Source organism: Chiroxiphia lanceolata, chromosome 4, assembly GCF_009829145.1.
Source record: "Chiroxiphia lanceolata isolate bChiLan1 chromosome 4, bChiLan1.pri, whole genome shotgun sequence".
NCBI classification, from domain to species: Eukaryota; Metazoa; Chordata; class Aves; order Passeriformes; family Pipridae; genus Chiroxiphia; species Chiroxiphia lanceolata.
Window position 1 is genome coordinate 24,364,517 of NC_045640.1, and position 24,131 is coordinate 24,388,647.

Genomic DNA, 24,131 nt, shown 5'->3' on the forward strand with positions numbered 1-24,131 from the left:
TCTGTCATCACTTTTCTTACTGTACTATTTCTAACTCCTTAGGTTGCATAACTACTTCAAAGAGCAAAAGGCAGAGACACTCATGTTAGTCATCAAAGTATCTTAAACCTTGGAACCTGCTTGTAATTTGCTCTGGCTTTCTTGAGATACAGAGAGAAGACAAGTGTCCATTAGAAAAGTTAGAATTTATGTTTTAAAACTTACACAGGTGACACACTATTTTTACTATACTTAGTTATAGATGATTTCCAATTGCCTTTGAAATTGATAGGTTGGTGCAGTAAAAGACAAAGACAAAAGTTTACTAATGATTGCTATTTATTTTGTTAAGTCAATAAAAAGTGCATAGTACAAGCCCTTTACCCCAATCCAAGTACTCAGTAAAGGATTACTAGGAAACCGCAAATGGCACAGATGATTTTTTGTTTGGCATAATTCGGATATTTTAAACCACTGATTTACATTAAGTACATGACATCATCACTCTTCCTTCTTCAATCATGGATATTACAAGGCTAAGTGATCTGCAGACAATACATGAATACATATGATTTCTCATTTCAGAGTATAATAATTGTGTTAAGCAGACTCTAAAAATACTATTATTTTAACAAAGTTCTAAGCTAAGGTATAATTGTAAACTTCCCTCCATATTTACCAAGTTGCTACAACTTGCATCTTTTACTAACCAAGCTTAAAACCATCATTACAGAACTGATCGTATCTTGGAGCTTTTCATACCACTATGAAAATCTCTTCCACACTTCTCAAAATTTACCATAAACATCTGTAACCATGATACAATTATTTAATTGCAAATTATGTAACTAAAGGCCAGATTTCTGCCACCCTTACTAAAGCTGCTACTAGTACTTTATCTCAGAGTAGTCCCACAAACTTCAGTGCAACTACTTGATGAGTAAGGCACCATTTAACACAAATAAGAGTGGCAAAGTACAGTGCTATGGTTAGTCACTTTTATTTTAATTAAGAGTGGTGATCTGCAGGTTTTATCTTGAAGACAGTATCTGAATTTAAAAGGCATATGTTTTGATGTGGGATAGTGGCCTGGCTCTTTAGTAGAACACTTTACAATAAAATATTTCCAATTTTTTTTCTTTTACATAGAAAATTTTAAAATAGCAATTTACACGAGGAAAGCATACATGTATAAAATCACTGGGACAATTACTTAGAGGAATCAAGCAAAGATAGTTCATTTAAAGGTAAAACACAACATTCCTCTGAACAAAAAGTTCAGTTGCCAAGACTCTTAGAGCTGGGTGCACATGGTGAGTTTTATAAATACATACACAGACATTTAAGTAAAGGAAGACTGATCCTCACAAGTGAGGAGTATCTCCTGTAAATCTCACCAACTTCCAACAGGATGAGGAGTGGTGCTCTGTCTGAATAGAAGCATGTTTCAGTTGGCTTTTTAATCAATTGGAAACTTGTTTTATGCCTCCAATAGTGAAGAATTCTGGCCAAAAATCCTTGGAGAAAAGGTCACTGTTGGAGATTATATGTTTCCTTGTTGGTTCAACAAAATGATGCTGTATTACTTGTTCTGATCAAAACAGTATCCCAAATATAAATGTACATGGAAGGCAAAAAGCAAGCACAGTCAGAGTGCTTGTCCCAGTGACATCTTTACACAGTGTTTGTGGCCTGTACACTATTAGACATAATAGGACAAATAGGACAAATTCTAAGCAGCTTCTCTGCTGCGGTTTCACTACTTCACATGGCACTGCACTGATGTCAAAGAGAGCACTTGGCCCAATCTTTTTTTTTTTTACTTAATTTTTTATACATGCTCCTATGCTTAGGAGCATACTATTTCATAGAAATTCAAAGGTCAATTACACCAAATCACAGAAGCCTTTTTTCAAGTCCACACTGTACCTTTACCAGGAGGCTTAGCTGGCCCACCATTCACCCTGAGGAGGAAAATCCTGTATCTGTCAACCATGGGATCTGGTGCAAGATTTTTGTTAGAGCCTGTTAATACAAACCTTTTTGCACTTTAACAGTTAGTCCCTTCAGCTCCGTAACTACAGTCCTCATGGAATAAAGGTTTGTAGAGTAAGGCTTTGAACTCCCATATGTCTGTTCTACTGACCTTTAAGGAAAGAAGCTTCAGGTTGGTAACATAAAAATGTTCTTTACATTATTCTCATCAATTTTTCAAATTGAACAAGAAAAATATACAGTGTCACTTTTCTGTACATCTTTAAAATGTTTTTAAATTAATGTACATAAAAAACTCATTCCCATTTGCTACAATGGGACGTGCACAGGTGCGTGCACAGCCACACATACACACACATAAACACACCACACACACACTCAAACGTTAGAGGGAAAAGACATGCCATATGTGGTCATCTGCAAGTTTGTTATTCTACAGTTACAACCAGTAGATAAGGATGAAATGTTAAGAATTGCTGACAACATACAGGTGAAAAAACCTGAATAATTCAGAACATGTTGTATACCAAAAGTTGGTAACCTTGGTAACTCCTTGGTATGATTTCATCCTGTCCAATATACATTACATCATGGCTAAAAACTTGTTAAGGTACTAATTATTAAAAGACTATACCAGGACAAAAAATTCTACCAAGTTCTTCTTACTAAATTTCTCTTTTCATAAAGTCTATAAGTAAACACATCTGGTTTTAGAATATATTTTTTGACAATATATTGAATAAGATATATATATGAACAAGACTAAATTAATGTTTTTTTGGTGGTATAATCTTCTGTGTAAAGTTCCCAATATATAGGTCAAAGCTTTGACAGTGGCAATTGTCACATTCACTTATGTGCGCACACAGAGAAAGATTATAATTCTAGTGGACAATCTGTGCTTTTGCCAACAACCCTGAAAACTATGTTAGTGGTCCAAAGACCAGACTAAAAGTTGCTCTGAACCCAGGGCAAATATAAAATAATTTCTATTTTTCACCACATAACTAAGTTAATGCTTCCAACCATAATATAACTCTCAAAAGCATACTGGAGAAGAAATATGAATTAATCTGAAGAAAGGTCAGTAACCCTCCATTATTATAGATGCACTGGGATTTTCTTTTTCTTTCAATGAATATCAGAAATCACATCAAAGAAATTAAGATCACTGTAACAGAAAGAGACTGAGTGGAATGTCCATAGTAACAGTAACAACCAAAAAACCCCCACAATGCCTTATCATTATTCAAATTACAATCTACTAGGAATTGTAATAACATACAAAGCAAAAATTAACTTAAAATTGAAGTTGCTAAAAGCAGTTCGTGAAGATTACTGCTGAATGATAATTCTGCTCTATATAAATGAGAAAAGAAAACAGTATTGAATGGGTGTTAGGAGTAATCTGGTCACTTCGTTCATTTGGTCATGCAAGGTTTTAGCTGCTGAACTTTTCCAATACTGAACGCTCTAGTCCACCGGTGGGGCTGGTGGTTCTTGTCCCTTGGGGGAAGAAAGGAGGAAAAGAAAGAGAAAAGGAGGTATAGAATTAGAAACAGTGTTTCACATAAGAGGATTTAGCAATAAAAGACCTCAGAAGCGTTACACTGTGCTTTCTTTTATGATCTTTCAGTGTGTTTTTAAATATTTAGAGTAAAGGAGCATCAAAGAACTATACTGTTTCCTGCATCAATAGGGATTTTTCTGAAGATCACCTTCTCTGTTTTATGCTGTAATTTTGTTTACTGACTTCTCTTAAAGCTGTGATTGTCCCCTCGCACACAAGAAGGCAGTTCCAAGCAGGGACAGACAGTGCCCAGAGGACATTATGATCCACACTTAGTCATCCATGCCTGCTCCATCCCATGGCAGGCCTCACACTTGGCCTTCGTGATTCTACTTTCACTTTGGTTTTACTCATTTTCATTTCTAATGGAGTTCCAAGAAAATACAGGGGGAAAAATAGAAGAAAAAAATTAATTACTATTATAGAATCTCCCTTGAAGATGCACTTACATTATGTTGGCTGGTTGGCTTTCCGGCTGTGTTTGATCCTCTTAGGTTATTCGGTCTCAGCAAGAATAAGACAAGTGCAATCACCACCCATGCCATCATTATCATGGCGAAGCTGATGCCATTGTCACTGGACGAGTTTGGTCCTGGCACTACAGATAAGGAAAACTCAAGTTATAACACAGAGTGACAGCAGAGTTCTTTTCCCCAAATGAAAACAAAAATGCAATATAAGTCTCAGAAAAAAAAACCTGAAATACTTTTCGATTGAGTTTTCTGATTAGTCTCTCATTTTCACTTTGAGACATTAATTCTTCATTAGCGTTACATTAGCGTTACATTAGCGTGACCCAGAGATGACAAATGCACACTTTGTGTTTAAGAAATCAAACTTGATGCAAAATATATTTATGTGGAGAAAAAACCCTGTATATATGATGGTCTTTGTTTTTTGCCTCAAACAAATAAAAGAAAATGACTAAAGAGAGCTTAGACTCTATTGTTAGGCCCCACACAGAAAACACCCTAATTCTACAAGAAGGGAGCAAACTAATGGTTATCAATTTGTTGACTGTGTAAGTTATTTCTTGAGAGTTTGTTCAAACAAGTGTTAGTGTCAATATGTCAGATCTTCATGACTGATCATCCAGGTCACGTGGCATTTCTGTTAGCATCAAGAAAAACGTATCTGCCAGGAAAGGAAAAAGTGCTGTAGAGATACACTAAAAAGTGAAGCCCAGGAACACAGTGTAAAAATTTTACACCCAATTTTCCTATACAATGTTTGAGTCATCAACAGATAGAAATAAACTTAGAAAGTTCCCTCAGGATGGAAATGGGTGGTTAGTCTTTTTGGATCAACAAGCTCTTGCAAATACCTGCACATTTTAAAACAACTTTTCTCCTCTGAAACATAATTTCCAATAATAAAACAGTAACTAATGTTGTCAGCTGCAGTGTAAACCATGTACAGTTAATTACCTATAGTACTTACATGGATCTTTATCACAGTACGTAAAGTTTTAACAGCTTCATTAATGATCACCAATTTATATAGAGCAATAAATAGAGAGCTATAATGAATAACCTTCAGAAAGAGAAGAGCTGTTCTATTTTATTACCCAAGTTGAAAACTTTAACATTCAGAAAACTCCCCAGAGACACTAGTGTCTGTCAGGTTTTTCAGGTGTCTCAACTCATGTGGATCATCTCACTATGGAGTCTAGTCTGGATTCAGTATTGGTTGGAAGTTGTTCTTATTTAACATTTGCTAGATGACTTATACCCAGTGAGCTGCTGGAGTAATTTCCTTGAGGCTGATGCTGATACAACAGAACCACTCTCATCACCGTCCTCCTGGGTAGCATTTCCAACAGAGGCTCTGCTATGGAAATGGTTTGTTCCTAACACAGCAGAGGGGCACTGTGGGGAAGCTCATAGCTATGCCATTCACCACACTGCTGTCCTGGGAATAAAGTTTCATGAGCTGGGGCTGTCGGACTGATGTCCTTTACTGACATCACATGCACTTAAAAATGTCAAAGAAGAAAAAAACCCATGTATTATAGAAGCTCATGCTTCTCACAACACAAACACTACCATTACATCTATGAGCAAATGAAACCGTTCTTGCCTTTTCAGTGTCCAAAATACAGACATTTGAAAACCTGAGAAGTTGTTAATGTAGAGGAGTTTTATGATTAGAAGTATATTCAATTACAAGTGACAATTCTTTTGATGATCTGAGTGAATAAAGGACATTGTATACGAGGAGAAAGCATAGTGCATAGAAAATAAATAAGCATGCTACAGCCTTTAATTCATTAAACTCTTATACATAATTGATTCAGAAAGCATGTGGAATTGTGACTGTAAAAGTTTAGACCTGCAGTGTTGTTGAGTAGAATATTATTGTTATCAGTATCATATATCAATATTTTAAACCTTGAATGATCTTTATATATGAAATCCAGGAAACTAGCATATACTTTGGCGTGAAAAGAACAACTGCTTTAATTTGAGGCTTCCAGACAACATTAATAGCCCCCTGAGACTACCTTCAGCAACAAGGAAGAAAGCCTTAGGTACCTGCTTTGGCATACATGTACACAGCCCAGTAGAAATTTCACAGATTTCATAGAATATTCTGAGTTGGAAAAGACCCATGAGGATCATCAAACCTAACCCTACAGGGATTGAACCCACAACCTTGATGATATTAACACCATGCTCTAACCAGTCTGAGCTAATCTCAGTGTTTGGTGGAACACTGAAAATTAAGCTCATCTGTTAGTCAGGATTCCCCATACAATGCAGAGAAACAGTCAGACTGCCTTCTGGAATTTTTGCTGAACCTTAGTGCACTTAGGGTCTGTGGTTAAATAAAAGTTGGGGTAGAGCAGGTGCTGCTGGGTCAGCTCATGCTACAGGTCAGGGAAGGGAGCAGAAGGAACCACGGAGGGAAACCACAGGCATTCAAGCAAGACACAGTTTCTTCCAGCCTGCATTGCAATATGGTTTAGATGGAACCAAATGCACTGAAATATTCTGAACTAAGTTAAGCAAGACAACAGCTGATCTAACACAGCTTGGCCCTGTACTACCTACTCAAGGCACGCCAGATACTGAAACAGCCACAAGACTGTTTACACTATTCAAGAACCGTTAAACCACATCTCTCACAAATGACCATGTGCTTTAATAAGGATGTGAGGTATTTCAGAATCTGTTCCTTTAATGTCTTAAGGAAATGAGGATAAGCAAAGTTTCATATAGCTGGGGTGAAACACACTTTTCACCAAAGCTTTGCATCACAAATCAAGAGAACAGACAAGAAGCTGTTTCAGATACTGGAAGCAGTTAGAAGACAGCAATCTTTTACTACAAAGACCTCCATCCCTGAGATCACAAAATAATCAGATAAGGCCAGCTTATGGATAAAGAACAGTTGAGTGAAGCTGAAACCAAGCAGGATGGAATTCATGCTGACGGGCAGAAGAAAAAAATATTTTTTTTAATTGTTCACAGCCACAATGCCTTTAATGGATAATCTGCGGATAATTTAGAAGTGGTTTTTTGATTCCTTGAAGAATAAAGGTTATCCTCTAAGAGCACTGGTGGATAGTATTTTCTGGTATTTCCAGATAGACAGAAGATTGTCCTGTTCTGAGATGAATGTTCCTGCCACCACCCATTTTGATGGATGGATCTGGTTATTAACCTCCAATGCCCAGGAGACACCCACTAGTACAGAATGTAGCAGTACATATTCTTGTGTCACCGAGTGACGTGAAACACAGTCGCTAACCTACCTTTCCATACAACACTGAATCCAGCCCAAGATCTTTATTTTTAGAGTATCTGGTCCCCTGGGCTCAGCATACATATATATCCACACACTTCTGAATGAGTCTGTGCCCCTGTGGTAACCTGGAATTTATTTTTTTTTTTACACCACGGCTGAATTACTTCTATGCAGGAGAAAGCTTTATAAGGAGCTGTTCTGAGATTATGGGATTAACTCCCATGGGAGTTAATGACTATGGTGGATCCTATTTATTGCTCCATGTATGACATACAGTTCTTGGACTTGCTTTTTCCTGTAGAAACAGAGACTAGGCCACATAAATGAGTATTCTCTCAAAGAAAAATGGGAAGGTTGCATTCCAAAGAAGAAGAGGAGAGACTGTATTTCTATTACTGTAAAAGTATATTCCACGTGGTGCTTTTTGTCTGCCCTCTCATGGTAGAAATATTTCCTTTTGGATCTTTTTACTGTTTAACATCTGCATGTGGAAAGGCAAAAGCAAGCTCTCTGACTTGTGTCTTCCTTTTTTCATGGTGTTATAAGCATTGCCTGTTCTGTGAAAGAAAGGCAAGAAATTGTATGAAGAGAGGTATCTTACAAATTAATCAACAGGGAAGATAAAGAGCCTGCGGGACCTTCAGCAGATAATGCCAGCACGCTGACCCTCTCAAAGGCAGGGATAAGTAACCTGAAAAAAGCCAAAAAGGACTGGAGCAGAGAAAGGGAGAAGGGAATTACCAGAAAAGGGAGGGAAGAGCTGGCAGATGTTTCATGCTGTTAGGTTAGCAGCTGTGACTCCCCTAGATGTGTACAACTCAAAATGAATCACAGATATGTATGTATTTTAAATTACATAGAAATTTGGAAGTAGAGTAGACAACATTCAAGACAGTCATCTCTGACCACGTTACAAGCTAGCAGAGCACTGACAATAGTGTTGAAAATATGAATGTGGCAAATCAAGGTCACAACATCTGGGAATTGCTAGAACACAGGAAAAAACTCACAGTAGCCCCTCATTTCCTTTGACACAGAAGGCTGACTGTGAAGGGCCATGAGCCATCAGAGCAGATCAGTACCAGCTGGGATCCTCCCTGGGCTGGATGAACCACTGATGTTGCAACTGCCACACACGTCAGAGAACTTCCATGCTCCACTTGTATTAGACACAATTCAGAAAAGAACTATCACTCTTATTCTTCACTTCAAGGGAAACTGTAAGATCTTCTGATTTGCTGAGCATAAGCATTCCCCAGAGAATAGTAAATGCCTATTCAAAACTTACAGCCTTTTTTTTCTGCAAGGCAGCCACTGAAATTAAGGGAACAGTCACCAGACTCTGATACACACTGTAATATCACAGCAGATACTCTGACGGAGGATCATCAGAGGAACAGCCATGAAGCAGCATGCCCAAATGCTTATTGAAGTGGTGCTCACATCTTTCTGTATGCTTCCAAAAGCACTGGTCCTGACCCTGGCAGGAAACTCTCTGCAGAGTAGTCATGATGACAGAATGGTGCCAACAACAATAAATAAGAATTTATAGATAACATAAAAATGTGAATGAGGAAGCCCTGGTACTACTGCTCTGATATGGCTCCAAAAATCTAAAAAAAGAACAGAAATCAAAGGGTTGAAAAAACAAGGCATACTCAGGAAGAATCAACTGAGGTGTTTCTGAGAACTTCCAGCTCGTAGCAACATTGTAACACATGACACTGCTGTGACATTGGCTGAACCCCAGCCCTGACGTCTCCCAAAACAAAACCACATACATCTGATCAGTTATTCCACAACCCTGCAATTTAAGAATCTGTATGACAACATTCCCAGCTGTACTTCCAAAAGGAAGACCAAATCCTGGAAATGAGCAAATGGGTGGGAGTGAAACAAGCTTCTTCATATCAAGGTTCTGAAATGAGGAATCAAAGTCAGCAAGTAACAGGAAATGGAGCTGTGGGACTTAGGGAAGAAGAGACCCGCCCCAAACATAAGCTCATCACTGTACAGCTCATCAGAACAGGATGAAGCAACAGACAGAAGACCAGCCCAGAATTGTTTTAATCTGCCTCTGAAAACAACTCTAGAAGCTTCTCCAGGCTTATTTTTGCCTTTGACTACTGGGGGTCTTACAGACTGGTGCAAGCACAAAATCACAGAAGCATCACAAAATAATCTGACACACAGGCAGGCAAAGGAAAATACCTTTGCTGGACCTAAATTTAAGGCAATATAATAATATAGGAGAGGATTTACTCTATAATTTTTGCTTTGGTTTTTGAAACAAACCACTGGTTTGGAACAATTGCTGCCAAATTGTTTGCATCTGCACAGACAGTCATTGCAAGGATCTCTTTCAGGATGGAAAGCTATTTGTCGCAAACCATTCAAATTTCCACTGTACTACAGCTTGGTAACATGAAAGCTGTCCCACAAGCTTTGTGCTCACACATATCAGAACTTACTAATTTATAAAGTCTTTCGTCTAAGAGCTTCATAAATATTGATGACGCAAGACTCCCAAGGCTCGAGTGAGAATGACCTACCATTGCTTGGTTTTGACTGTGGACTAAAGCTCAGAAAGCAGCACAGCCTGTCTGTGTCTACTTCCAATAGAGAAAATATTCTGTCTCTCGTCATCTGCTGCTTTCCCTCTCCTACATGTGTGTGATTAAAAAAAAAAAAAGACATAGAAGTCTAAGGTGTGGGAGACTAAAAAGTCTGGCCTTGGACAGGTGCATCTGGGAGAGAAGGGGTGCGGGAAGTCACAGACTGCGTAACTTGGAAAGGCCATAAAGAAAGAGTAAACCAGCAGTACTCTACAGGACCTGTGCCCCACTGTCTTTTTTTCCAGGTTTTACATAGTTTTCTCCCTTCAGCCCAGCACAGCAATGAGTCTGCGGCGGTTTCACACTGGGAGAGCACAGAGCAAGTCCGGGTTAGATGCCCATCTCTAAACAGGTTTCACAGGGGAGTGAAGAGGGAGGAACGAAGAGTGAAAAAAGGCATGCTCTCTTCCCAAGATCCTGGAAATTTTGCCTGCACTGCTCCTAGACCTGCAGAAGACAATGGCACCAGCAGCTCTTGCTTCCAGGAACGCTGCTCAGGTGCTCACTGCTCCCTCAGCATTACAGTAGTCCTGATGCAAGCTAATTCAGTGAGTTCATATGCACAATTGGTAAAACAATATAGGAAAAACAGATCCACTTCATTTTTATTTATAAACATTTGGCAATGTTCTCTCTAGATCATGAAAAGTGTAAACACAGTGCCTCAGGGCAAGCTTTCATTACTGCATAACCTCTGACCAGCTATGCTTCACTGCAGATGCTAGTAACATTTGACTGCCCCACTGTTTAGGAGAGGTTTTTTGATGTATTTCACAGCAAATTCCAAGGAAGTGTACACATCAGTCCTTTGCTTCATTAACTACACAGCCACCAAGTCAACAGAAATACAGTCACAGTGCATGTCACCTTGAGTCAGAGCTGGGGGGGAACTCCTTCACAGAGGAGTAGAGGGTTCACAGTATTGACAGTGTCACCCAGCCCCAGTTGTGAACACGTGTATGTGGGGGGGTCTGTGCTCCATTCTCGTCTTCACTGGTTAGGCTGCTGTGCCTCTAAGGAGGTCAAATAAAGCCCCCTCCAAATTTTCCCCTATCATTCCCCAGATCATCCTATTTGGAGGCTAATGGTAGATTCACTAATGCTTGGGACCTGATTAATGGTCGTACTGGTATATCAACACCTTCAGGCTTCTCACCAATGCTGTTTCCACACAGTGCTTCCAATGTACAAATGTCCACCCACATCACAGATTCTCACAAATTACCTCCCCGACATGCAAATTTTATTACTGTAGTATTTGTTCTAATGTAATATGTTCCTATAACATTAAATCAACAGTTGCATTTTAAAGACCTGTCAGACTATATTTTAATTACTGCTGTTTATTTTACCTCCATGCACCCGATCTGAACAGTTACTCACATTCCTGAAGGCATTCTGTGTCTGTGCAGTATGACTGGGATTGTCTCAGCTGAAACAGAGAAAAGGAAAGGCATGATACTTAGCAATGAGTCTTGGTCAGCTTTTACCAAAATCATGATTTAATATAATGTCAGAGCACAAGTTCAAGATAAGGAAGATTTTAACTGATCCTTTATTGGATCACGTGTGGCTTATGGAATGTGAAGAATCCCAGATACAGAGATAAGTTTCTGAACACTATTTACATAATACCTTTAAATCAGCTGACTACAGTGTTATTGCTTCCATACAGGTTTCAGCCACTGAATAACTACCAAAATTCAAGTAGAAAAAATCTACAGTGATATAGACATTATTATATACAGACATATGCTCTACACATATTTTGGCATTTATAATGGACAGGTGTTACTACTATTATCTAGATCAAGTAACATTAAAATGCTCTGTGATTACATCACAATAAATAATCAGACTATAATAAAAAATCAATTTATAACTATGGTTATAAGTTGAATTAAAATTTCATTTTTAAACTTAGTACTTACTATTTTTCCTCCCTAAGAGATTTTTTTAAGTAGGTTTTAATATATATTTTACTGTTTTTTCTCTTTACTAATGAGTACAATTTAAAACACTTTTAGCAACTGTAATGACTATTTACATTTACAGACTAGGTAAGCTTGCCAACTGCAAACCTGCAAATCAGTATAGCTATTTTAGAGACGGCAGAGCCAGAAAAGAAAGACAAATATCACATTCTTTATTGGGTTCAGAGATGGTAAATGGATGGGATTTAATCTGCAGTACTATGGAAATAGAGTCTATTCTCTGTTTAAGTAAACTATGTGGATTATTAATAAAAGCTTTAAATACAGAATTGTAACATTGTAACAGAGTTGTTACAATGCCCCCATTAGAACGGACATTAGCTTTTTGATAGGTTTGATGACATAGTAGTGTCACAAATACCAACATTTTTTGTCACAACAGGCTAATCTGTTTATCAGTGTAAATACACAAATGTTCAAGAGCAGAAAACATGATGCTCTTTATGTAAGAAATACATGAATAATTTCCACAAAACCAATTTCCCCCTGTGCTGTCATAACTGATTTGCTGTATGTAGTCATGTTATGCAAAGCACATCAAGGAAACAGACAAAGAACCAAAGAAGACTTTTGGAAAAGTCTAAGCTCCTTCGTTTATCATAAAGATTTTCAATGATTGCCACATTTGAAAAAGAAAAAAAAAAGTAACTGAAGATTGATCACATTCATTCTTTAATTAATATATAAAGATCTACTAGCAAATTTACTGAGACTACAAAGAAGTCCCTCAGGGAGGAACTGAAAGGCTGGATTTAACCTTTCAGCTATTTCTATAGTTAAAAACAACAGCAGGGGAAATTCAAACAAAATACTTGCCTTATTAAAGAAAAAAAAAATCTATCAAACTATGCATATTTCCTGCCCTTCTTATGTAAAAGTAAAAGCTCATTTTATTTTAAAACTTTGGAAGTAATTTTCAAAGGGGAGGTTTTAAATTAGCAGTAGTACCAATCTGGACTATTTTACACTGAAAGATTTGTGAACTGGGGAAACTGGATATTGCTATACCCGTGTTTTAAGGAGATCAACATAATTATCTTCTGTTTGTATAAGGGTTTAATTCAGGGGGAGGGAGGGCTTAATTTATAATCCCTACTTAGAACACAGTTTACAGGTATTCAAATGGAACGATGACCAGAATTAAAAAGTGCAATAGGTATATGATGAGAAACATTGTACAAGCATAAAGTATCTCATTATCCCTCTGTTCCCAGGATGGCACAGATATGCAACACTGCCTTGGGTTGTTCTAGCCCCAAAATCAGTTCTCTCACATTCTAAGTGTTACACTCCATCCAAATACAACTTTTTTAAAGCTGTAGGATGGCTCTGTAAGCCAGGGAGCCATGTAACAAATCTGTTTTTAACAGCTCAGCGAGAGGCTGCGCATTGTCCTCTTGGGATGAAACACGGTAGATGATGGAAAACGAGCAGCAGCGAAAACAGGTTTTTCTCAATTCACTCGGGTCAACGAGTTCCTAACTCTGTAACCCAATACAAATCTGATCTCTTGTGGTCACTCATTTAGTCAAAAGATAAGAAACGATTCTGGCACGTGTATGAACTGCTTACATAAGTAGAATGGCTCGGAAAGGTAATGCCTTTTGCTGAGAGAAGAATGTTCCTTCCACCAATTAGCTCTCTCTTCATAACTACACCCTTAAGGAACATAGCAACTGTTGGGAAAAAATTGTATGTGCAACATTTCAGACATTCCAATAGTCAGGTAATTGAAAAAAGAGCAACTATCAGAGACTGGAAAAAAATAGTCCTTTGTATTCAGATTTTTCTATTCTGATGTAGAAGGGGAGTTTGGATGAAAGTTTGTGGAATAATGGTAAAAAGCTGAACCAGACTTTACCTGTTCTCAACAAAACCCTCAAAAAGACTATAGAAATACACTCAATGTTTTTCGGACTGGAAACACTACAGAGCTGATGAGAAAATTTTGAATAGAGAAGTAATGTTTTGAATATGTTAACTCTTACATAAAGACAATATTATCAGTGATGATTTTGATTTTATTCATATTTCAGAGATCCTTGTGCCGTCAAAAGTGTGAATTTAGTGGAAAATTAACAGTTGACTGCTTGATCTGACGTCTGCTAAAGTCAGCAACAGCATTTTCATATATTTCTGTACATTCTAAAACAGACACTTAAGAACACAGAAATTAGGTGAGTGAAACGTCAGAGCATATTCAACAAAAGCAGAAGAGAGTGCAATATGTTACAAAAATAAATATTTACACTATTTTCTTCCATGTAAAAGAAGAGGACTGTATCTGAATTTTAACATTCTCTGTGCAGTTTGTCATTCAAATATATTAAAAGGCTTAGTACATGCGAGCCAAACAATAAACTAACTTATCTTTTATTGTCCAAAATGAAGTAAACATGAATTGTAAATAGCATGAAAGCTAAAAGAAAGCTAACAAGAATGAAAAATTTTCAATTTATTACAGTAAAAACTTGCACACAATACAAGTAAAAATACTAATTATAAACATACATTATTTAAAATACAACTGTGAGTTTTCTTTCCTCCAAGTACATTTAAAATCTTGAATAACCTAAGCTGAAGTAATTTAAATTAATAATCCCCAAACAACAAGAACTCTTGGTCAAAATGAGTATTTTGTTTCTATGAAGCCCTTCATAATTTTCTGAAAGAGGCAGCAAATCAGTGTCCACTTACTGACATATCGTGAATGTAAACCCAATACAATACCAAGAAAAAAAACAACCTAACTTACTTCTAGTGGTAAGAGAGAAAAGGGCTCTTCCTCACTCTCTTCCCTGTGACACTCAAATCTTGCACTGCAAAAATAGACAGTACTTTTCAAATGGCTCCTAGTTCCAATTTGAAATAGCTCTTCCTTTCTATTCCTTTTCCAAAACACACAGCTTCTAGCCTCAGTTCACACTAACACAACAGTGTTTAGATCCTGCTCTTTTGAGACATCAAGCACAGTTTTAACATGCCATCTTGTGGATCAACAGCATCTACCCATCAAACACCTGAAATGTGTCCTGCTGCAACTCTTAACAGATGCCACGTTATGATAGGAATCTGCACAGTTTTTACAATCCCCAGCTGCGAATAAAATGTGAACAGTTGCAGTAAAGGGATACTGCTATCAGCTTCTGGAAACTTCTTTGTGATGTCACCATATTGAGTGAAGTTTCTGGTTTGATTGTTTTGGCTTTTTTTTCACGTGCAAACCTACTATGGGCACACAAACATGTCTGTGTGGTGAAAACAGGGTGTGAAGTTTTACCGCCTGTTAGCTGTTCCACAAAACCACTGAAATCCAAGTGAAAACAGCCTCATCTAGCTAAACAGAGAACTTGTTTTTCCAGCGCAGTGACCTCAGCCACTGGGACCATTTCAGTCTTCCCATGAAAGACGTAAAGCTACTTTGCATTTACCATTCATCACAGATAGCTACTGTGAAGAAGGAAATTCAGATTTCTGTCTACCTTCACAGTAACTCTGCTTCCTCTTCAGAGGAGTTTGCTGAAACTCTTCAGATGAGTTTTCAAAGTTTGCAACCCCAGAGTTCAACAGTCCTACAATCTCTGGGACTGGTCCTGGAGTCTCTGCTCAGACAATTTTTTTTTAAATTAACATCAATAGCATACTGCCTGAAGAAAGATTCAGAGCTCTTATCCAGTGTGAACACTTTTTCTTTATAAGAGTTAAGTGTATTATTTAAGAGTTTAAAAAAAAAAAAAAAGACAGAGCACAAAAAATATCAGGAATATATCAATGATCACCAGTTTGTCATTTTTCAGAAGAAATAGTGGCATAATCCCTGTCCAAAAGCACTTTCCAACTCCAGAAATGGTACACTAAAGAGGTAACAAAACGAGAAGAACAGGACTAGTGGCAGGAACAAAATGCAATAATCAATAGAGTCTAGCATGAATGGCAAATGAAAGTAAATTATTTATGTAGGGATAATTAAAAAAATTACCTTTTATAATAACTTTTGAGGCAGCTCAAAGCAGAAAAGTCCACAGAAAAGACATGAATGAAAAATTAGTAAGTTCATGAGACGCGTCAGGAAAAGACCTCCATACAATAAATTGTGATAGAAGAAAGCCCAGAGAGATATGTGAGAGAAACAGATAAAATAGGTACAAAGATAAGAGAGCAAAAATGAAAAGGACAGATAAGTAGAAAAGCAAGGACAAATAACTAACTCAATAGGGTCTTTTATTCCATGAATAAAAGTGAATTTAAAATGGAATCATAAAGACTGTTGATAGAAAATTTTATATGATAACAAGGGCAAAATATCATCCCTTGTGAAAATACTTTTTTGCCATTTAAACCAGTTGTAAGCTCTGTTTTTCCTCTCCAATGATGCCAGAAGATGACAACACTGTGGCATACTCCTGATTGTGTTCTCACGCTTCTGGGTAATGAAATCATTGTTTAAGCTTTGCTGGCAGCCACTTCTGCTCTGTCCAAAGTATATAAATGATTCAGTAAACAACACGATAAATAAATTGCTACAGTAGGCTATGACAGTCCTGAATACAAGCCAGGGTGCAAACTGAAATGTAGCATTATCTGTAGAGTTCAGATTTAAAGATGCAAAAAATGACACCTACACACATTATTCTGTTACAAGCTGGCAAAGAGAAATAAGAGAAAAATAAGAGGAAAAGAATGGCACACTGATGGAATTTAATTGTCTCTTAAACTACATTAGCTTCTCTTAGTGGAACAAACAAGGAAAAAGTGAACACTGCCTTCCCCACTCCTTCATTTTCTATGTGTATATGCAGAATTAAAATAAAATGATGTTCATACAAGGACAGAATAACAGTCCGCAATAAAAGTACAGAGTCTGGTCCTATGAGGTGGCAAGTAATTTTCTCTCCCATCGCAAATGAGTGAGAAGGATGGCTGCTACATTTCAGAATAATATTCCTAGTTTACAAACCAATTCTTAAGACCCAGAATCATCAGCCAGTTATGACAGGAGAACATTAGCTTTCATAGTGAAAAATATGGCATTTTATGGAGGACAATGCATCAAATAAGCATGTCACAGGGACTCCTGCAAACTGGAGCCCTAATTTCAACCAGAATACATTCTCCCTCCACATTCTTTGTCCAGGGATTGCTGTTTTACCTTGGTGTCATATAGATCCTCCTTTTCCAAATTTCCCTCACCTTCCTACAATTGCATGATTGTTATTAGTACTTAATTTCAAAATTTTGCTGGCCTTGGGGACCTGTGATATCTGTGATATCATTCTCCTTTTAGTGAACGCAAAGCAGAAAGAATTAGCAGAACAGGGAAAATAGGGGAAAAGGAGATAAAACAGTGTGATGATCAGGATCATTACAAGGAGCTTCACAGCATCTCTGACTACATGAAGTACTAGACAACAAATAGATGAGATAGAATATTACACAGTATTACCACAGAGGCATCTGAAAACATGCACAAACAACATACATATCTCCCAACAGGACACCAGGAAATTTATATCTAAAATGCAAAACCAGAATACACGTAGGCTTTTTGACCAAACAGTTGAGTATCTTCCGCAAAATTATGCATATTAGCAAAAGAAAAAGGTAATTCCACATAGACAGCTTTGATGAAAAGGCTCTGAACTAACAGTTCCAACAGATAAGTACAGTATGCTCTAAGTGTTGATTACATCCACATGTGGCCTGAGAGAAAAAACATAATTTTTGCCTTTTTCCTCAAAAGGGATGGCCATAATACTTCTCTGATCATCAGAGTTCAGCCATTCACAGTACAGGTTATAGCTATTAATTACTTCTGAAATATCAAGCTGACAGAATTTTCAATGCATGATTTTCTACACTGCTTGCAATCCACTATGCATGCTTTGAGATGGTCATGGGATGTGACTGAGATTTTAAAAAAAAAAAGTATTTGTTAAGAAGCAGAAGTTTTCAGCATACTATAAAGCTCAGGGATGGGAACTGTAAAGAATGACACCTTCAACTTTCAGTTAAGTCTTGATACCTAAGCCCTTACAGGAAAATATGCTCTTCATGAGACATAGACTTGAGTGGACAACATTGTTCATGGCTTTTTTTTGGTTTTGTGTTTTTTGCTTGTTTAGGTTTTTTTAACATCCACTTGCCTGCCTAGAGAATAGTCTCCATTCACACTGTTTGATCTAGAACTAGTTTCTAGGTTATTACATGCATTAGTAGTATATGAATTCTGTAATACAGTTTTGGGATCTTAGCCTGTGCAACACCAGTACTTTTAGCACCCAGTGAAAGGCAGGAAAATGGAAGTCAGTGGAGCAAGAGCACTCAAGAACAGTCTCACCCTCTGCCCCTTTAATGCTGTGTTTCACTCTTGGCCCAGTGCCTTAGGAGGTGCATCAAGTCTTTTACCCCACATCTCCAAAGAATGATACTTGTCTGTTATAGGTTAGAAATCCGAGGGGGAGAATTTTTCTTCCCCCTGCCCCCACTGTAGGAAAGAGGGAGTTTGAATGGAAAGGGAGGAGGGAGTCAATTAGCTTTACAAAAGATCTAGCCGGCAAAGCCGCCTTCCTAAGGGATGGCCCAGCAGAGGCTGGGGGGAGAAGGGAGGAGTTTTTGGGGGGGGTTGCTGGCTTTCCTCAGAAGGGAGAGGTCAGACTGCGGAGTTCTTGCTCTGGGATGGAGACGGGGGCCTTGCGTGCGTGCTTTTGGAGAGAAGGCCTGAAGGCCGGGCTTTCTGGCTTCCCGCCCTGGTCAGCCCTGACTGCTGGCCTCGACTTTGTGGGCAGGCTGTCTTTGTCTGTGGCCCGGACCTGCTGCGTTCTCATCGGAGAGTTTTTGTGCTCACTGGAAGAAGAAAGGAAGAGTCCTGGGACACTGTCATCTGAGGACAACAGTGAGTTCCGTGGGGGGGTGGACTGTTTTCATTTCCCCTCCTTCCATTGGGGGAAGGGTCCTCATTCTCTTTTCGGCTTCTCCTGCGACCCCAGACCAACCCCCCAGACCCCTCCCCGCGTGGTGACCGCCAGAGCCCAACAGCGCCCCCTGCAGGACAACACGAGAACTGCAGGATCTGCACCTTCAGTGATCCAACAGCGCCCCCTGCCGACCGTGATTAGAACTGCGCTAAAGACAGAGAAGTATTCAGACTTTCTCTTTTGTTTGAAAGGGACTTTTGGGTACAGGACTATTGTCTAGCTTTTTGTGTTCTGTTACTGTTCTTGCCAACATACATATATCTTTTAATAAAGGGTTGTTATTTCCACACTTCCTCAATTAAAGCCCCTTAATTTTGAATTTACAATTGCTGAGAGAGAGGAGTTTGGTCTGTCTCATAACCCATCCTCTTTAGCAAACATTCCACTCTCTTCAAACTGAGACATTGTCCTAATGAACCACCTAAGGTTCAGCTGTTGGGAAAGGTCCTTTTTGAGCCAGCTTTAACACCAAGGATGAAAGGGGCAAGTGAGAGCAAAATGCAGTTTCCTGCACTTGGGATGGTTTGCTAAGAAGGACTATAGAGTAGAAACAATAGCACCTGCCATTAAAAAAAAGAAAGAGAATGCAAATGCCATGGAACATGTGTAAGAAGTCTCCAGGGTAACCCTCATATTTAGAGGTCACTTTAAATTACCACAAATGTATTTGGTATAGTTCTGCTATGCTTTCAGTAGACGGCCACATCAGAAGAGTAACTCACTTTTGCTGGTTGCCTCATGGACTATTTAAGTTGGGCTTAGCTGTGCTAACATCTTAAGAGCTTTTCAACCATTTGCAGCACACAACACTATTTTAGTCATTTGTGTTTATTCTGTGCTGTTTACATGAAGTCTCCCTCAGCTGAGACTTGTGGTTAAGCTGGATACTATTTCAGACTATGCCAGTTCATAATAAGACTCTAAAATGACCTGGCCAAGAGAATTATGTGGAAGCTTGATTCACAAAAGTGTTTCAACCAATTGTGTTGAAATAGTTCAAGAATTGGCAATTTCTGCTGTAAAAATCTAGTGACACATCCCTTTGCATCCCTTAAGATTTTTTGAGACATTCAAGCCTTCTGATATAGCAACATAACTGGACATGGACCATTTCCTTGCAATTAGCTACAGAAGAACAAAACACAAGGTTGTAATTCCTACAGTGGTTTGTAAGTAGAACTGCTGGCAGTTCAACAAAATAGGTCCTTTTGCATTATAGAATTAGAAATGTTATGGGTTGAAGAATATATTGCTCATTTTCATAAAAACTAGTACGAGAGAATTCTGTAGCCACAATTTCTGTAAAGCAAATAATACTGCACCAGAAGGGGAAAGAAAAAGGATGTTTCTATGACACAGTCATGTGTGTTACTGGCTTGCTTTGACATTTCTGGCCACTCTAGGCAGTCATATGCAGGTTTCAGGCTTCATGGAACATACTCTATGATTATCCCCACCACCACACAAACTGTGTTTTCAAGTTTAGTTTTCAGACTTGAACTGACCCTTGGGCTATGATCAGTCATGGATCAGCCATGCTTACTCAGAAAGCATCCATGTCCAGAGGAGTAACATACTGGAATCAGATTTCTATATTACCAAATAAGTGAAAAAAGGGAAAATAAAAAGGTTTAAATGTAACATCACTCTCATATAGAGATCTGCTGTCTTCTGCCAAAACTAAGACAGGAACAATTTCCTCTGGATACCACAGAATGTTCTTCACTGTGACCTGAAAACAACTGTCCCCTTGTCTGACAGATTCTTCCCAACAAAATTACTTGATGTTGTTTGTTGTTCTTCATTCCTGAACTTGGCTCTTCTTGTCTTCTTGTCCAAATAAGTTTTGCAGATGGAAGAGACCGAACAGGAGAAAAAATCATGCAAGGTAACAGACCTGTCATTGTCTTTTGACAACTCTTGTGTATCTGCAGAGGATTTAAAGTCTTGTGGTATTTTTCTTCTATACTTACTTCCTCTTATGGAAGTTCCAATTATCTGCTATATCCACAGAGTAAACAGTGAACTCAACATACAATAGTCAAATTGTTACACAGCACCAGCAAATCGTAACAGATGGTGTTGTGGGAATTACATACTAGAAATGATATTTATGAAGTCACAGCCAGAAACTTTAGATATCTCGTGTTTAGTAGGAATATTTAGAGATCATAACATCTGCTTATTTTTTACAGTGACCATACTACAGAAATTTACATGTGTGAAATGTTCATATTTTGACAGCAAGAAGAACCCTGGAAAATCCACTTGAGGAAAATGACAGAACATTCAGCAAAGAATAATTCAGCAAAAAATAATTCAATGCCACTTAAGCATGCATATATAAATTCTAAGAACTGTGTGTATGAACAATATCTCCCAGTTAACCTAATAAGCAGCAAAATATATTTTAAAAATATTATGAGCACTAGAGATATACAGTTCATGAACTGTATATCTCTATAAAATCTTCATGGTATTATGAATTAAGAAGAAAAAAAGCCAACAAAACAAAGCCCTGTTTAGTCAACCAAAATGAAGGACAGATAAATAATCAAGCCACATAACTTAGCAAGAGTTGGACTTTTTAAAAACAAGCAGCTTTCTTTTGGTAATTTTCTGTGGCGTCGCTAACAGCAGAGAAGAAGTGTTTAAATAACAACAGCTTCTCTTTTTTAATGTATAAGCATTAATTGTACTACAAGATGAACTGAAGTCTACATTTCAAGTAGAGACTTAAACTATATTTAAACGATATCCAACCACAAGCTGTACTTTCAATGCCAAATAACATTTTCTACAAGTTTCAAAGTAAATAGACCAATTAAATTAGAAGTTAAAAGTATCGTGTTGGAAACTAAAACGAGAACTTCAGGTTCCAGAGGCAGACTTTTTGACCTCCTGCTGATCTTGGAATAGCAGAGTCATTCAAATCTCCCATACAGTTAACTCTAACAGAAGTCCTGTGTATTTGAATATGTATTTTTAACTCTACACATAATAGCCATGACTGAATACATCATGCCTTCCTTCTTCATTAGCAGAAGCCTTAATTCTTATCAGATAGGTACAAACAAATTAGTCTGTAAAAATTGGCTTACTTTAACCCAAATGCAAGTTAAAAAACCTACATCAATCATAGGGGTTTTGTGCAGTGTCATTACTGGATTGAAGGATCCTAAAAGTATATTTTCACACTTGGGCATCTCCTATAAATACATTATCATTCTGTTAAATTTGATCTCATCTCTGAACTTCTGGATTTACAATGCTCAGTCTGGAGATAATTGAAAACACCTTGTTATACAATTTGCTCCAAAATCATGACAAGTACTCCCAGCTATAACACAATTCAAATGTGCTCTGATGTGGTTTATACGAATATAGGGTAAAAAAAAAAAATCAATCACTAAGTAGGTATAGGGAACCATTCTGAGCACACAGCATGTTTGGATATCTTTTTCACCCCCACAGACTGAACAGCAACAGATTGTCTAGCTTTCTTTATCACAACGATTTTGGAGTAAAGGTTTTGAGATCCAACAAAAGAGGTGGTGGGCACCCAGTCTCCATTGAGACTTGTGGGGTTCAGCAACTTTGAGAACCAATGTCCAAGTGTTCTTTTTAACATAAATAGCAAAATTCCTATTATGTTGTGTAAGATTGAGTGACAAAACAACAGCTTAAAAACTCTTACTGAAGCATAAAAGTTACAGATGCAATAATAATGGTTTAGCAAATCTCCTGCTAAAATCACGTGACAGGTTACTTGAGGATAGTCTGGCTGCTGACTGAGACTTCCGAGACTTTTCCATTCTAAATTCTGCTGAACTCCCCTAGCTAGTGATTTGGTCTTATAAATATTTAGGAGCACCTGCTTTGCTTTTTAGGACAGATGAAATCTGGCATTTCCCTTTACTCCTCACAGTTTCAAGTGCTAACTGATCCGTTTGCAAGATGGGCACTGAGCAACAAACTCCATTTCTGCAACTACTCAGGAACATCACTGACTGCCCTTGGTGACTGCCCATTTGCAACACAGGAACTAATGTGCCCCCAAATGATCCATGTGCACCCACCTTATACTGCATGGAGCAGCCCAGGAACAAAATCTTTGTGCCACTTCTGACTTTAGACAAAACTCATCTACGGTGCTCATATCTAGAATCCTCCAGCCACAACAAAGAGAACTGGCTGACCGGTGCCATTGCCTGTTAGTCTCTTCTAGCAAAAAAAGGAAAAGATAAAAAATGCTGAACGGGGGTCAAAATTCTGAGCCATACTGGTTTAGATTTGCATCTGACAAGCCTCAGGGGAAAGGGCAGTCAACATGGATCCTCCTTTCTTCCTCCCAACTCCCTGAACTTAGTCCCAGGGGTTCCTTTGTCACCATTTCAGCATGTGTCCAGAACCTCAAGATCCAGAATCAATACAATTGTGGGATACGGCACAAACATCATGTTGAGGACAAAAAAAAAAAGAATCCTTCTTGGGAAAGAACATGTGTACAAGTATCTATATGGGGATAGCAGGGAGAGCTCATAAGATTTTGAAATTATGCCTCTAACTGGGAAGCATGAGCAAGGATGGCTGGGCCTGAAGTAAAGGCTCCACAGAAAAGACAACTGTTCTCCACAGAAGCCTCAATTTTCTGGGCCCTTGTGTCAGCAGCATTGACCTTTAAACAGTGTGTAAGTAGACTGAAGGATGCAATTACACCCATGTACTCAGCACTTCAAACCCATATCTGGAATACTGCATCCAGTCTTGAACTCTGCTATACAAAACACATTTACAGATTGAACTGAATTCAGTGGGGGTCTCTAGGGGCTGGAGTACTTGCTCTGCAAGGAGACACTGATGGGTTGGGCTTGTTCAGCCCAGGAAAGAGATGATTTTGGATGACCTAACAGCAGTTCCCAGTATTCACAATGAGGTTAGTGAGAGGACAGACAGAGGCTCTTCACAGCACACAGTATGGCAGAGGGTATGATACATTCAACTAAAACAATGGATGGAAAAAATTCTCTATGACAAAGACTGGCAAATATTGGGGTAGGTTGCCCCAAGAGCCTGTGGAATTGCTACCCCTTAAAGATTTTCAAGGCTCGGTTGGAATAGAAGCCCTGAATGACCTGGTCACTGTTAACCTTGCTTTGAGCAGGAGGTTGCCCTAGGTAATCTAATGAAGTCCTTTCCATTCTGAACAATTCTGGTAACACCAGCAAATGGGCTCACATCCCTTTCACTTCTT

At 38.3% G+C, this 24,131-nt stretch overlaps 1 protein-coding gene across 5 annotated transcripts in view; it reads right to left on the bottom strand.

The window, feature by feature from the left end:
- Positions 1-300: 300 nt before the first annotated feature.
- SMIM14 (small integral membrane protein 14) overlaps positions 301-24,131 on the bottom strand; it is a 56,191-nt gene continuing 32,360 nt past the window's right edge. For all 5 annotated transcript variants that reach the window (XM_032685859.1, XM_032685860.1, XM_032685861.1 and 2 more), the window contains 3 exons: positions 11,293-11,341; positions 3,994-4,142; positions 301-3,480 (listed from right to left, as the gene is read on the bottom strand). In XM_032685859.1, coding sequence (XP_032541750.1) covers positions 3,448-3,480; positions 3,994-4,142; positions 11,293-11,341 — 231 coding nt within the window. In that variant the 3' untranslated portion in view covers positions 301-3,447. The remainder of the gene's footprint in view (positions 3,481-3,993; positions 4,143-11,292; positions 11,342-24,131) is intronic.